The following is a 14,623-nucleotide window of genomic DNA, read 5'->3' as shown; positions in this document are numbered from 1 at the left end:
AGGCACTTCCGATGTGGGTTTTGACACAAGACCGTTTTGAGCCTGAGACTTGTATAAGCTGGGTCACCAGTTCTCGGGGGGCAGGCTGTCCATTTACGCGCGCATCAGTGAATATTAATGACGGAGCACAACCGTCCGGTACGTGTCGTGATAGCACGGCATCCGTCCACTGAGCTCACCTGTCATCAACCACTTGATCCACTTGGGAGCATGATGCGGTGAAAGTAATGCATTCATGCTGCTGTTTGCCAAACAGTCGTGGTGACCGTATTGATGGCGGGTGCGTTCAACCAGGTCGTCAAGTCACTCAGTCGAGCGATCCAGTAATAGCGGTCCTCGGACAGGTATTCCCAGTTTCAAATCTTGAATTTGGACACTTTTGGGATTTCAGCTCATGAAAGCTGGCCTACCAAGAGTGATGCCCATTTCCAGCTTCTAGGCTGATGGCCAAGGCATCAACACTCTGATAGGTGAGGATGCCAATGGGCTGATGAGGAGAGAACCTTGTCGTGTGCCAATCTGTCTTCAAAAGTTGACATACACGTTCTAGCCTTGTCGCTATTCAGGCGTCGACTCTGTATCGTGGTATCATGCACGGCTGACAATATGTATGCTCGACCTTAGCCACTCTCACAACAAAGCTAAATATAGAAGAGTCGCATGCCATACATATACTGAAGAATTTCTCTGTGAAGTAGATTGAAATTTTCATGGCTTGTCAGCGTATAAAGCCGCCTCCTAGGAGCTCAATTGAATGGGAGAAGCAACGGTAAACAAGATTCTTGAATAATTGGTGCGTAGTTATGGACTGCGGCTGTAAAGTTTGCTAATGTCCCACGAGTGCTTCCCGGTCAAACCTCGATGATGATGATGAGGCAAAGAAGGGCTGCCATGACTTCGGCATTATGATGTCGAGTCACCATTGATTAGCTCCAAAGCATATCTAGACAGACTTTATGTCGAACAATATTACGCGTCTAAAAAATTCAGAATTATACTGGAAGAAAAACGTCCTCTATATTATGTGAATTACTGTAATTCAGAACGTTAAACGCTGGCATTTTTAATAGAAGCGACATTGAGCACCACGAGATACTTTTGTCGCGAGTAGCCCGGGCTGTATTCTTCCCCCGAGTCTGAGCTTAACTCCCAGACCTGGAATTAACCCAGTCATGTTGTAGAGATTCTTCCAACGCATGGAGCCACTACTGTCATCGACGCCAACAGTTGCTACGGGCCAGGACATGAGAACTGCTGCTAGCAATAAACCTGCCCTTATACTGCTCTTAGCTACGGAGCCTGCGGTATCATCTAAGAACACTTAACTTTTCATTTCATTGAACTCTGCTGACATGGAAACAGTCACTAGAATGAGGTTAAGCTCCTGTCATACTGCCTCTAACAGGGACCAACGTCTCAAACGCGCATAGTTGTGAACCTGAACCAAAAAAAATTAGTGAATGTGACAAAGAACGTACCACGATATGGCAAAGCCCTGGGCATATAGCGAAGTGCTTCGTAAGACGCGGCCGAACACGTAAACAGAATGGTTCGACGAGAGGCATGACATACCGGCGGCAATGTGCCAGGAGACTGGGCTAGTTGCGAGCGGTAGCTTTAGAGGATCAAGTTTTTGTTATAAAATTTACAGTGGTGGAGAGTCTTGGAATGAGATGCGGGCAACTAATGCTGAAATGGAATTCCTCTCGGCGGCAAGTATAATGTCTGATGAAGCACCGAGGAACGGGCAGAACGAGAACGACGACGGGGTTGCAGCGATGCTCAGCCTGCCCGACATGCTACGAAGAACTCTTTTAACGGATTTGTGAAGAAGATAAAATAGAATGTTTACTCAGTCATCTATTTGAGGTCGCCCCAAGAGCATAGTCCAAGCATGACAGTTATTTATGCGAGGTCTATAGCCTCGATTCAGTAGTCACTCAAGCTCTGTTGGGTGGACAACGGGCTACAGCCAAACAAGTGCATTGCTGTAGGTTTCCCAAAATGACTATTCCGCAAACTATGATCTCAGAGTCTTGCCGCGCAATGCCACTTTCGTCAAGCTTCGGGAGACAATCTCCGGTTCAATGCAGCCGATGCAAATATGAAAATATGACCCACGACCTTTTGTCGTCATGATGAGTAGCGGTGACATCAGTGTTGGAGCAACTCCATAACTTCTCGCCACTCAGGACTCAACACCCCAGAGGAGAAAAAGAAATCAAGGACATCTATACGGAGAGGATTCAGCGGGGTGTTGTCATGTAGCATTCATGGCATACGTATGACACTCGCTACTTGCCTCGATTCGCTTGTCTCTTCAGGTAAGCACACGGCCGCAACGGAATAAATAGGCTGAGTCCCGACGAGCATGCCACCCATTTCCCGACGCACAGCGATATTACTCGCATCGAGTATCAAATCGAGGACTTTCCGCTTTGCTCTTCCTGTAAAATCAAGACCTCATAGCGCCCCTTTCAGAATGGCAAGCACAGATGCCTTGACAAGCAACTCGCTTTTCAAACTTCAGGGCCGAGTAGCCCTCGTCACAGGTCAGCCAAATACTGTCCCCAGCCCGCAACAACGACCTGTCGCCAACATGAAAGTTTCATCATAGGTGGCGGCTCGGGCATCGGGCTGATGGCCGCACAAGCTCTTGCCGCAAACGGCGCCAAGGTCTACATCACAGGCCGGACAAAGGAGAAGCTCGACACTGCCAAGTCGCAGCATTTCGGCGATGACAATAGCAATGTCATCACGATCCAAGCCGACGTGTCCTCCAAGGAGAGCATACAATCCCTCGTTAAAGAGATAGAGTCGCGTGAGAAATGCCTGTGCGTCCTTGTCAACAACGCCGGCATTGCGGCGGACCACCACCAGACGGCCGAGGCCAAGTCGGCATCGGAACTGCGAGACTCGCTGTTTCAGCAGTCCGACTTTGACAACTGGACTGACGTATATAGAACAAACGTGGCTGCCGTCTACTTCACCACGGCGGCGTTTTTGCCATTGCTGCAGGCGTCCAGCGAGAGACACGCTGGCTGGTCAGGCACCGTCATCAACATCACGTCGATTTCGGGTCTGGTCAAGACGTCGCAGCACCACTTCAGCTACAATGCGTCCAAGGCAGCAGCGAACCACGTCACTCGCATGTTGGCCGCAGAGATTGGAGCTGCAGGGCTGAAGATCCGCGTCAATGGCATCGCGCCGGGCGTCTTCCCCAGCGAAATGACGGCCGGAGAGAGCGACGAGGCTCAGAAAAGCCAACTGCCGAAAGACAAGTATCAAGGTAAAATACCGGCGGCTAGGCCCGGCAAAGACGAGGACATGGCATCGACCGTCTTGTTCATGGCCGCCAACCAGTATGTCAACGGACACATTGTTGTGGTTGATGGCGGGTACACGCTCTCAGCGGGCATGTAACTATTATTCGGATGGGGCGGGAGAAACAGAAACTGAATGATGCCATCTTGGAGCAATAGAAGATGAGGAATTGTGCTTCTAAAATGAGAATCAATTGTTTTGAGCTACGAATCGTGACTCGGGTGCATGTGTCTGGTTTAAGTTCAGTTTAGTCCCTGATTGGCAAGTTGCACCAGCTTCACCAACCAAACATGAACTGTGGATCACGTCTGATCAGCCTTGTGACATATTCCATGCTGATTTGCTAGTATCGGGGCGGCCGGGGCGCCTCAGAACTTTGCAACTCCAAGCGCATCTTGCCTCCACCGGGCATCCCTGGAGGCATCCAGATGGCATCCCAGCCGGCACATGCGCCTAGTTGAATATGTATCCCCTTCCATCAAGCTGGATGCAAGATGACACACAGATTGGGAGTTGCCTTGGCTCTCGACTGACGAGCTACCCACCCACCTCTTCTCTCTCGGAAGTTCGAACCCGATAAACTTCCTGGTAGGATTTGCCCTTGCATTTCGACCGAGGCTTCGCCTCCCCGCGGCCACGCCCTGCGAAAATGGCCCAGACGGAGAATGAGGACGACGAGCACTCTGGGACGGAAACCACAAACTTCACCTTTGTCACTAGCCAGGGCCAACATGGCGTCCGCAGTCATGCCATGCGCGAGTACTGGAAACAGCGGCGGCGCAAGCTGAGCGAAAAGAAGGCCAACGAGGCAGGACACAAGCCATACCTACCTATCCGGCCGCGGAAGAAAAACTCTGGCCACGTTGCTGGCGCTTCTCCATCACGGTCGCAGTCGCAGTCGCAGTCGCGGTCGCGGTCGCAGTCGTCCTCTGCCTCGCCTGGCCATTCCAGCCCGCCATCAAGAACGAAGCGCAGCCCTTCAGGCCCGCGGTCCAAGGCGAAGCAACCGTCCGTGGCCCTCGGCAGCATTCAGTCTCAGGCTCTATCTGGAATGAATCGTGCCCTGGGGTCCAGTCGGTTGGATCCGTTTGACAAGTTTCCTGTCAAATTAACAGCCCAGCATCACCGGCTCCTTCACCATTGTAAGTGTGCTAGTTGGTCTATCATTGCTGGTTTTCTCCCGTGATTTCTGACCCAACTTCTGCATCTTAGGGCTGAGCAAGTATGCTACCATGATGTTTAATGACCTGCCGCGAAGTTTCAACCCAATGCGCGACGTCTGGCTACCCCTAGACTTGTCCAACGCAGCATCGTTTAATGCCGTAATGGCCCATTCAGCTGCCCATCTTGCTCGAATGCAAGGATTCCGAACCTCTGCAGAGGCATTGAAGTTCAAGGCAGAGGCGATGAGAATCGTCTCCGTCTGGATGAAGGACAAGCACCTCGCTCTGAGCGACGAGGTCTTTGCGGCCGTGCTGCGGCTCCTGACGTACGAGGTTAGCAGCATCCAGCAGACGATTGAGCATCGCAGAGCAGTATCTGACACACTCCTTTGAAAATAGCGATATTGGGGCACTGAAGCAGAGTGGAGGATCCACCGCGACGGATTGCAGCGCATGATCGCCGCCCGAGGCGGACTTGCGGCTCTACAGAGCAACTGGCGACTGGGATTGGTTGCTTCGCTGTTGGTTCCTGCTTTTGTTTCCCGCTTGAATCTTGCAGTCAAGAGTGCTAACTGCCGTCCGTAGTATAAGTCTCATGGCCAAGCCATCGTGGTTTGACACCTCTAACCAAATCAAGGAGATCTGGAACCCGTCGTTGTCGGCTGCACTACAGCCTATTTTGAACGACAGCACTAGTCTTCATCGTATTCGGTGCTTGTGGCTTCTATCCTTCGTTCAAGATATAGGCAACTTTATGAGCAGTCCGTCGAACAAGAATGGCTTGACCAACAGAACCTGCATACAGAACGCAGTCGTCCTGATCCAAACGGATATGCGGCAACACGAGTCCAAAAATTCCCGTTTCGAAGACTGCCAAGAGGGAGAGTACAGACGCCTGGCTTGTCTTTTCTTCATCTCTGTCATATTGCAAGCCTCCATGAGCAGGGACACGGATACAAACATCAGCCAAAGGTCTAGCGAACCTGAGCTCATGCACTCGGACGACGTGGCCTCGTTGGAGAAGCATCTTGACGAATATAGAGACTTTTGGCACAATTCGACACAACGCCTTTACACTTGTTTGTTCCAAACGTTTGCTGTGCAGTCAGCTAGAGCCTCCAAAACAGACTACGCCCTAAACATGGCTAATGTTCTTGGGTCAATGAGCAGTGAGGCTCGGCATGGGGTGGAGAGGACTCTAATTCATTTATTGTGCCAGGATTCGACCGACTCGAGAGAAATCTATGAGCCTGAATGGACACCGGATACTTTATTATCAACCCTTCACGGCGCTTGATCAAGCGAAACGCGCTAGGTAATGAAATGAAATAGATATTCTATGTACATGTGGCCCCGACGCATAACACTACTTGGCTCCGTCCGACATTCAATTACCCAAGCTTCTCCAGGATAGACGTGGGCGGTGCGTAGAACGTCGTGCCTGTTAGAGGCGTCGAGAAATCCAAGATGCGGTCGTGCTTGCCCGGCGGGTTACCGATAAACATGCGCTCCATCATCTTTTCAATCACCCATAGTTTCTTGGAATACCCAATGAAGTAGGTGCCAAACTCCTTGTGCCCCGGCGACCCAAAGGGCATGTTGTCTCGCAGAATGTCATGCTCGTTGCCGTCCTCGTCTTGGATCGTCGCCAACGTCTTGTGAGATTGTTGCTGCCCTTGCTGAGCGTCGTCAAGCTCCATGTTGTCCAGCTTGGTTCGGCCAATGACGGCCTCTTGCTGCTCAGTGGACAATCCGCGCCAGCCATCTATATCGTGGACGTATTTTTGCACCACGATATAACTTCCGCCCACGGCAGCCGCGTCGTCTGCCTCGGCAATACAGACGGCGTCTGCCACGTCCGATCCGACAGGATTGGCGGTGCCGTCGACGAATCCCAAGAGATCGCGGGCGTCAAAGTAGCGGAAACCGGTGGTCTCGTCCTCCACCTTGACGGAGCCGCCCAGCTTCATGAGCAGCTGGTTCTCGAATTCGAAGCTGACGTCTCTCCTCTCGGCGCGTATGTGGAACAAGAGATCGCCGGGCGTCGAGACGGCAGTGTGCTTGGCTCCGCGGACCTCTGGGAACGCGTGCAGCTCCTTGGGCTTGGGGATGCCGGTGAGTCGGTCCCAGACCGAGCTCCCGATGCCAACTACGCAGCTTAGATTGGAGCTGGGATGGCGGATGGACACGTTCTTGGTAATGTCAGCGACAGAGGAAAGTGCGGCGCGGATCGTGGCGATGGCATCCGGCGACTCAGTGGCCGAAACGACCAGGAACGTCGCCGACTGTGTGAGGGGGCTTGCCACGGGCTGGGAACTCATTGTTGATTTGGACGACGTGTAGCGGGCGAGGGCTGGACCTGCTCGTCTGGCTTGGAGGGCGAGCGTGATGCGGGTCGAGGTGACGATCAAAGAGGGCATTGGAACCCCGGCTCGATGGCAAAGACCCAAGTCAAGACTCAAGACTCAAGAGCATGAGTTGGCCGCGGTGCTCCGAGTCTGGACCGCCTTTGACTCGGGCTAGAACTGTTGATAGTGGGTTGAGCGAGATGACATCACAACCCCGCCGCTTCCCGGACGTCTTCCGCGCCTCATGGCCAGAGCTTGATTCATGTCCAATCTGTCATCTTGCATCTTGGAGGCTTCGATTGCTCCAGAGTCCAGCCAGTTTTCCCCACTGCCCGGCAACTTCTGGCCGGGGCCCCGTCTGCAGCCCAATCCGGTAAGAGTATTGAGCCAATGAGTATTGCCGGAATTCCAATCGCCTTGCGGGCACCAAGCGCATGCTAGTACTACTGCTGGTGATTGGTGGCGTAGCATTCGTGGACTTCATCAAAGAAGCGAACCTGGAAGGTTTATGAGTGCTTTTTGTTGTAGGCGCTTTGCTTAGTAATTAGGTCTCTTAGGGGCATGTAGCATAAGAAATGGAAGGTAACATGTTGTTTAATGGAATATTCTTCTCTTTTCAAGACTCGAATGTCGAAGCATGTAGAGACGTTGACGGTGTGACTGATGTGCAGGGGTAGCATTCCCGCATGCACATGCTCCAGAATGTAGCCTCAGGTGCATATCTGTTAAATTCCAATTCGAGATGAAGTCTAGTAGGTGCCACTATAAACATATGCACGTGTATATGAAAGAGAAATCTCTTGAACTAAACCAGTCAACGCCGACCTATGCAGTGCCCCAAACCTCATCAACGTCAACGCCAGCGCTCTGAAATATGAGCACTTTAATTTCTTTTGTGTTCCCCAGATGTTTGAAGGAATCAGACAAGACCTATATAAATTTCCTACATGACCTGGCAACTTTAGAATGACGCATCACTAGCCCCGTTGACAAGCAATTCCTTCTTCGGAGCCGCCTTAGATATCTCGTTGAAACATCCAGCGCTGGCCGCTACAAATCCCAACAAGGCAGGCGAAGGGCTGAGGACTTTGCTAGTGAACTCGGGGTGTGCTTGCAGTCTAGTCAACAGCGTTAGTAATTTTCGGTAAAAACAAGTTATATCCACGACATTGTCTAGCTTGCGTGACTTACCCGACAAAGAAAGGGTGATCCTTCAGTTCAATCGTCTCGACACGCACACCTTGGTCATCAAGTGAAGTCACGCTGAGTCCAGCATTCTCCAAATCCTCAATGTACTCGGGATTGACCTCATAGCGATGTCGGTGACGCTCCTCAACGACGTCAGCGCCACCGTACATGGCGCGAAGCTTACTCCACTCCGTCCCTGGCTTGAAGTGAGACGTTCGAGTGCCAAGTCTCATCGTTCCGCCCATTTGCCTAAAAATCTCGGTCAGTAAATGTCCGCGGTCGTTCTGAATTGTTTGTGAATGGCGGCGACTTACTCCTTGGACCCTTCTGGCATGAAAATGATGACGCGATGCTCCGCATGGGCAGATATTTCTTCAGACGTAGCATCTTTTAATCCCATAATATTGCGGGCGTACTCCATAACTGCAACCTGTAAACCGAGGCAGATTCCAAGGAACGGAACTTTGCGTTCTCGAGCCCACTTTGTGGTTTCAATCATGCCTTCCACTCCCCTAGAGCCGAAACCGCCTGAACCACTGTTAGTTTGGTATAGGCACCTCGCGATTCGTACAACTTACCAGGGACTATAATTCCTTCAGCTTCGCAAAGAGCCTTCCAAGCGTTGTGGTACTTGGTGGGGTCCTTCTGCTGCATGTCGTGCTCGAGGTGCTCGGAATCCACCGAAACCAGGTTCAGCTTACGACCGCATCGCATAGCTGAGTGTTCAAGCGCCTTATGCACGCTGAGATATGCGTCATCGAGAGTCACATACTTTCCAACCAGGGCGATATTAACGGGCTGGAGATGATGCTTGGGGCTGACGGTTTTGGTCCAGATGTCCCACAGGGCTTGCCCCTTCTGGACTCTGGCTGGTGGCAAAGTAGTGTTGTCGAGAGCCAAACCCTTTCGCAGCTGTTTCAACAGACCTTCTTGCTCAAGAAGTAGAGGAACCTGGTAGATGGTCTCCATGTCTCTAACGCCAATGACTTGCTCGTATTCGACTTGACAGCTTCGAGCGATTTTCTGGATTGTCCCGTCGTCAAGTTCCCGTTCGCAACGACAAGCAACCTAGAACTAGTTAGGCAGCTGCAAGGCGCAACTCGGGTTTTTCTTTTTCTTTCTAGCTTACCATGTCGGGAATCAACCCAGCCATTCGCATTTGTTTGATAGCGTGTTGTGTTGGCTTGGTCTTCTCCTCCCCGTTGATAATGGGTACATATGACACTGCGATGCTGAAGAAATTTTCTCGACCGAGTCTGTGTCTAAGTTGCACCAAGGCCTCAATGAAGGGGGCAGATTCAATGTCTCTAGTAGTGTGTCAGCGGCATAAAATCCCAGCAGTTGGTGCGAAACCTGTTTCAAGTCGGGTGAAGACAGCGAAAGACACATACCCGACAGTACCACCCTAGAAGGTAATAAGTTTAGCACAAAGAGAATCCTACAAATAGCGAGGGTGTGATAAGCAAACTCACCAGCTCGACTGCGGCGATATGTCAGCATAGTTCTACTTGGGATTGTGAATTCTGGCGGCCAATAACATACTAATACAGACATCAGGTTCCTCTCCGGAGTCGTCTACCGGAATTTTGGCGACTCTTTCGATCCATTCTTGCATCGCATCTGTGATATGAGGAACAACCTGGACAGCTAATATATGGTTAGCAATCGTCCTATAAAGAGGCTAAAGCATGCTGGGAATGGTCAGTTTGTGGGTGCCATCGGCTGATGGCATGCCTACCCCAGCATTACAGGAGACAAGGCCGGGCTCATTTCCAATTACATACTCTTTCCCAGGTAATCGCCTCGTCTTTCTTTATCCTAGCAGGAAATTACAATTAGTGTGGGATTACGCAATTGCGGCGTCGGGATTCTTTCGTACGAGGACGAGCTTGTAGATTTTGCCAGTGGTCATGTTGCTCTCGTTACTAAGCTGAATGCCGAGATACCTGGATATTATATTAGCACAGCCTTCTCCAGTGCCAGACGTTGCAGCACATACCGTTCGTAGTTGCCGAGGTCGAGATCTGTCTCTCCGCCGTCCGCAAGAACGAAGCATTCTCCATGCCTGATAGTTCGGTCAGCCGATGTTTGTATCGTGAGAGGATCGGAAGGCAGTCGGGGAGTCTTGCTCTAGGGGGTTCAACAATCCAGCATCGGTGTTGAGATATGGGTCAAGTTTCTGGGCCTGTAACTCGTGGTATGAGCGTAAAATTGTACATTTGCGAAAGGGTCGTAATAGTGTTGACGTACGGTGACTCGAAGGCCGAGGGTTTTGAGAAGAAGACCAGAACTACTGGCTATGGGAGCTCGTCAGTGATTGTAAAATGAGGGAATGCCGTGCTAGAATGCTGCTATACCAATAATTCCTAAGTTTTCCCCAATAAGTCAGCATGATGATCCATAGTCCGCCAGGGCGTGCTGACAATATATTGATGCGTGAACCTCGGGGACAAGTGCAATGGACGTACCCTTTCCCACGCCAGATATGACACCGCCGCTCACAAGGACTACACGCATCTTGATAGTCGATTGAAACCTGCTAGAGGGGAAACAAATGGATCGAAGTTTGGCGATGCGATGTAATGGGCAAAAAACTTTTTTAAACGCGTCAAGATGACTAATAGATTAAATGGGGCGAAATGGCACCTCGAACGAAAAGTGGTCGCCCGCGACTAAGAAACTCACTGTAACCCCACTCAAGGAATCAAATATTATTCCCGGTTCATTGCCGACATGGCGGAAGAGCATTAGCATAGGGCGACGCACCAGCGCCTCACTGACCAGAAACTAGTTTCCCGCCATGCAAGTACTATAAATATCAAGTGTATCGGAGATTTTTTTCGGTGAAAATGAAGGGTGCGGCCATATTGAAAGCTGGGGTTAGTACAAATACAGGAAGGATATGTGTAGTCTCCTCGTGTAGGCCCGAAAATTCGACCGAATGAAGTCCCGTAGAAGCCAGTGCGGCGTACTAAAATTTGCATCATTACGTAGGAGCTGAATCGTCATCTGGGGGTAATGCTGGCATAAATCTTCTGGGCCGGGAACAAGCTCCGTTCGGGTACAGACTCTCATTCGATTGCCTTCAAGTACCTAGGTAAGCGCTGTGAAAAGAGAAATTACACATAAATGCGTCCCAAAATTTTGTAAATATCAGGGATTTATGCCTCCATGACTTGAACGAATACTACCGTCGGCATAACGCTAAGCCAAATACAGTCAAGACAGAACATCGCCGTGACGTGGCGATTCGCACCAGACGTCGGCTCTTTACTATAATCTTAGTTGATATTAGACTTTTTGTATCTGGCTTCTTCCTCACACGAAGAGCGCACAATGGAGAATGTGAGGCAACTAGCAGCACAAATCGCAAAACGCTTTTTTCATCTCTTGTCAAAAGAAGGCCCCCCCTCCACAATCATTCCGAACATGACTGACCAACTCACTCTTCACGATGGGGGCCTATCCAGGTGGTTTGATATACCTGAACGCAACGCTGCCTTCTCGTTCCGCTCACTGGTACTCTGTCATGGCCCATGAGGGTCCTTCGAGCGGGTTTGCGCCATATGTAGACCACCCGGAAGAATACCAAGTCTTTCTATCAGCAAAAGCAAATAAATCAGAATCCATCCAAGTGGCCATCGATTCTGCCGCCGGGTTGAACCACAATGCGGCCCAAGAACGTCATGGCTACTGGGTGTCGTCTATGCCACGGGTACGTGGTACCCAGGGACCAGTGTGTGGAAGTGCTTGAACGCTGATGTTTGATATTGCAGGTGGTCTATGTTCCTCCTGGGATCTACACGTTTGAAAATCCCCTGGTCATGAACACGGATACCATTCTCATGGGTGACGCTCGTGATCCTCCCGTCATCCGTGCGGCTCCCAACTTTGCACACGATGTGCTTCTTAATGGTGGCTAAAACACCCCTTTTTTTCGATCATGACACTCCTACGACGGCAATAGGTAGCTAACCAAACGTGGTTTTTGTACAGGCATGGCTCCCAGTTACATGCCCAACGCAGGCGAATTGGCGAATACAGTGGCCTTGAAGAATATAATTCTCGATACAACGGCCGTAAATAGATGTAAGAGAATAATCCTACCAAAGACAAACACAACTGCTGACATGGAGCGCAGCCAAGGGACTCACCGCGCTCTACTGGGGAGTCGCCCAAGGGTCTCATCTTCAGAACGTCCAAATCATAATGCCACAGTCGATCGACCGCAAAGACGGCCACACTGGCATCAGACTTGGCGTAGGCTCCATTCTCAGCCTGGGCGACGTCCGAATCGAAAATGGCTTGGTCAGTCGATTCCAGGTGCCCATAGAAAGCAACCTTGCTGACATCTGCGGTCCGTATAGAACGGAATCTGGCACGACGGTCACCAGAGTGCTCTTTTTAAAAATATCAGCTTCTACCGCAACACGGTCGGTTTGCGCGTCTCCAACGGCAGCGCTGTCACCCTGCTTGCTCCCACTTTTGAAAACGTCGACGTCTGTGTCAACCACACCAGTGGCAGCGTCTTTGTTGGCATCGTCGACGGCACGTCCATCAACTCTGGCATCACATTCCTCTCGGGGAAAACAAACAACGACATGACCCGGCCTTCCCTTCTCATCGACAACCTGGACAAAAGACGCGACCCGGAATACGAGCCCGAAAACACGGTACAGGTCAAGGGTCGTACTGTCCTTGGTCCTGTTGCCCATGTCAACAGCTTCTCCTATGGAAACACGGTAGGTCGCAACCACATCTACGGCGTGACAACTAACAACAGCATCACACGGTCACGAATAGCTGCTCCCGGCGGCAGAATCCCCATACACCCGCCTCCGAATTACGCACTCAGCGCTTGGTCGGATTTTATAAACGTCAAAGACTCGAAGCAGAATGGTGGGCATACCGTCCGGGGAGATGGCATGACGGATGACGTTCAGGCCCTTACCAAGGTCCTCCAGCACGCCGTCAAAGAGCACAAGATGGTATACTTTCCCTTTGGCGACTACCGTGTTTCTTCGACGCTCGTCATACCAATTGGATCCCGTATACACGGCGAGGCGTGGCCGTCCATCTCCGGGGCAGGCCCGCGTTTCTTGAATGCAGAAAACCCCAAGCCCGTCGTGCAAGTCGGCAACGTCGGCGACGTGGGCACGATCCATATCCAGGACATGCGCTTCACCGTTGCCGACGTCTCCCCAGGCGCCATCGTCCTTCAGTTCCACGCGCACGGCAAGAAGCCAGGCGACGTCGCGATATGGAACTCCATCGTCAACGTCGGGGGACTCCGGGGCGCCCCGGACATGGTGCGGCGCTGCGCCGACGACTCCCACCCGTGCCAGGCCGCCTACCTGGGCATGCACTTCGCCAGAGGATCCTCCGTCTACGCCGAAAACGTGTGGAACTGGGTATCCAGCCGCAACGCCGAGGACTTCTTCGCCGGCGTCGACGTTGCCGCAAAGGGCGGCGTCCTGGTCGAGTCCACCAACGGCACCTGGCTGCACGGCCTGGGCTCCGAGCACTGGTGGCAGTATCAGATCAATCTCCGATCGGCCTCCAACGTCGTCCTGTCCATGCCCAGGACCGAGGCTAATCCCGGGCAGGGCGGCACGGCGAGGCCGATGCTTCCTTGGCCGGGGACATCCGATCCCGGGGGATGGGGAGACCCCGATTACTCGCGGTGCCGTGTCTCCGACCCGGCTTGCCGCACGGGTGTGGGCAACTACATCAACGGAGGGTCGGATATTTACTACTACGGTGCTGCGTCGTGGGTGTCCCGGGCTGGGGCTGAACATCCGCGCTGCTACGCGGGCTACCACTGCCAAGGTATGTCGTGTTTCCCGTTAAGGTCCCTCGGATATCGGAACGCTGCTAACGTGGCCCCTCGCAGAACACATGCACTATATTGCCAAAACGCCCGAGAATCTTCAGGCGTACGGCTTGTGCTCCAACGATACTATGTATGCTCTTCGCCTTGGTGACGGTACTCGCGTTGTAGAGCACGGCACATTTTATGGACCTGGTTGGCCTAAGGGCTCTGTTGTCGGCCGTTATACAACGTAAATCAGAGGATGGTTATGTATCAGGAGTTTGGCTTTGGAAAATCCTTTGGAGATGGTATTCATCTCGGTGTTGCGGGCTTTGTCGACGGTTTTAGCCACATCTATTTTTGCCCATGTCTTTTCGTCGTCGTCCTATTTAATAGAGAATACAATACAAGTTAGACCTTATACGATGATAGCAGAGCCAGGCACGCCAGCTCTACGAGCTCTATATAGTACTTAATTACTTGGGGCAGCACTATTATAAAGTGATACTAGTAGTTATACAACAAAACACCTTCAAGATTCGATCAAGGTACTTATTATTCTTTAATAATCTGGAGTGGACCGTGCATACAAGGTAACGCGCCTTTGAGCAATCCCCAGAACGAAATATATTCTACCAGACATACCCTGCGTATGTACCAAACATCCTTTTGTCCGCGCCCATTTCGAAATATGCCTTTGAAATACTAATTGAACGAAAACGTCGCCCTCTTTTGAGCAAATACGGCCCCTGGCCCTCTGTATCCCAACTCTTGTCTCCAACTCTACC

At 51.5% G+C, this 14,623-nt stretch overlaps 5 protein-coding genes across 5 annotated transcripts; 3 read left to right on the top strand and 2 right to left on the bottom strand.

Annotated features, from left to right (window-relative positions):
- Window positions 1-2,482: 2,482 nt before the first annotated feature.
- rhlG_0 (Rhamnolipids biosynthesis 3-oxoacyl-[acyl-carrier-protein] reductase) lies at window positions 2,483-3,423 on the top strand (the record flags this gene model as incomplete). The annotated part of the gene is made up of 2 exons (XM_014686576.1): window positions 2,483-2,552; window positions 2,618-3,423. 2 exons carry the CDS (start codon window positions 2,483-2,485, stop codon window positions 3,421-3,423), a joined length of 876 nt encoding a protein of 291 aa, XP_014542062.1.
- A 550-nt stretch (window positions 3,424-3,973) lies between these two features.
- G6M90_00g004080 (uncharacterized protein) lies at window positions 3,974-5,784 on the top strand (the record flags this gene model as incomplete). Its single annotated transcript, XM_014686575.1, has 4 exons — window positions 3,974-4,466; window positions 4,537-4,820; window positions 4,887-5,008; window positions 5,073-5,784. 4 exons carry the CDS (start codon window positions 3,974-3,976, stop codon window positions 5,782-5,784), a joined length of 1,611 nt encoding a protein of 536 aa, XP_014542061.1.
- A 94-nt stretch (window positions 5,785-5,878) lies between these two features.
- On the bottom strand, window positions 5,879-6,907 carry yfeX (Dye-decolorizing peroxidase; the record flags this gene model as incomplete). Its single annotated transcript, XM_014686574.1, has 1 exon — window positions 5,879-6,907. One exon carries the CDS (start codon window positions 6,905-6,907, stop codon window positions 5,879-5,881), a length of 1,029 nt encoding a protein of 342 aa, XP_014542060.1.
- An 889-nt stretch (window positions 6,908-7,796) lies between these two features.
- URA7 (CTP synthase) lies at window positions 7,797-10,540 on the bottom strand (the record flags this gene model as incomplete). Its single annotated transcript, XM_066129561.1, has 15 exons — window positions 7,797-7,953; window positions 8,027-8,272; window positions 8,338-8,551; window positions 8,602-9,091; window positions 9,153-9,330; window positions 9,415-9,428; window positions 9,496-9,503; window positions 9,566-9,670; window positions 9,808-9,841; window positions 9,903-9,969; window positions 10,023-10,088; window positions 10,153-10,208; window positions 10,274-10,320; window positions 10,381-10,389; window positions 10,492-10,540. 15 exons carry the CDS (start codon window positions 10,538-10,540, stop codon window positions 7,797-7,799), a joined length of 1,740 nt encoding a protein of 579 aa, XP_065985683.1.
- A 937-nt stretch (window positions 10,541-11,477) lies between these two features.
- bgn13.1_0 (Glucan endo-1,3-beta-glucosidase) lies at window positions 11,478-14,089 on the top strand (the record flags this gene model as incomplete). The annotated part of the gene is made up of 6 exons (XM_014686571.2): window positions 11,478-11,738; window positions 11,800-11,938; window positions 12,020-12,112; window positions 12,165-12,331; window positions 12,391-13,852; window positions 13,917-14,089. 6 exons carry the CDS (start codon window positions 11,478-11,480, stop codon window positions 14,087-14,089), a joined length of 2,295 nt encoding a protein of 764 aa, XP_014542057.2.
- Window positions 14,090-14,623: the final 534 nt, after the last annotated feature.

The sequence above is a fragment of the Metarhizium brunneum genome, chromosome 1 (assembly GCF_013426205.1).
Source record: "Metarhizium brunneum chromosome 1, complete sequence".
Lineage (NCBI taxonomy): Eukaryota > Fungi > Ascomycota > Sordariomycetes > Hypocreales > Clavicipitaceae > Metarhizium > Metarhizium brunneum.
This window is presented reverse-complemented; position numbering and strand designations above follow the sequence as displayed.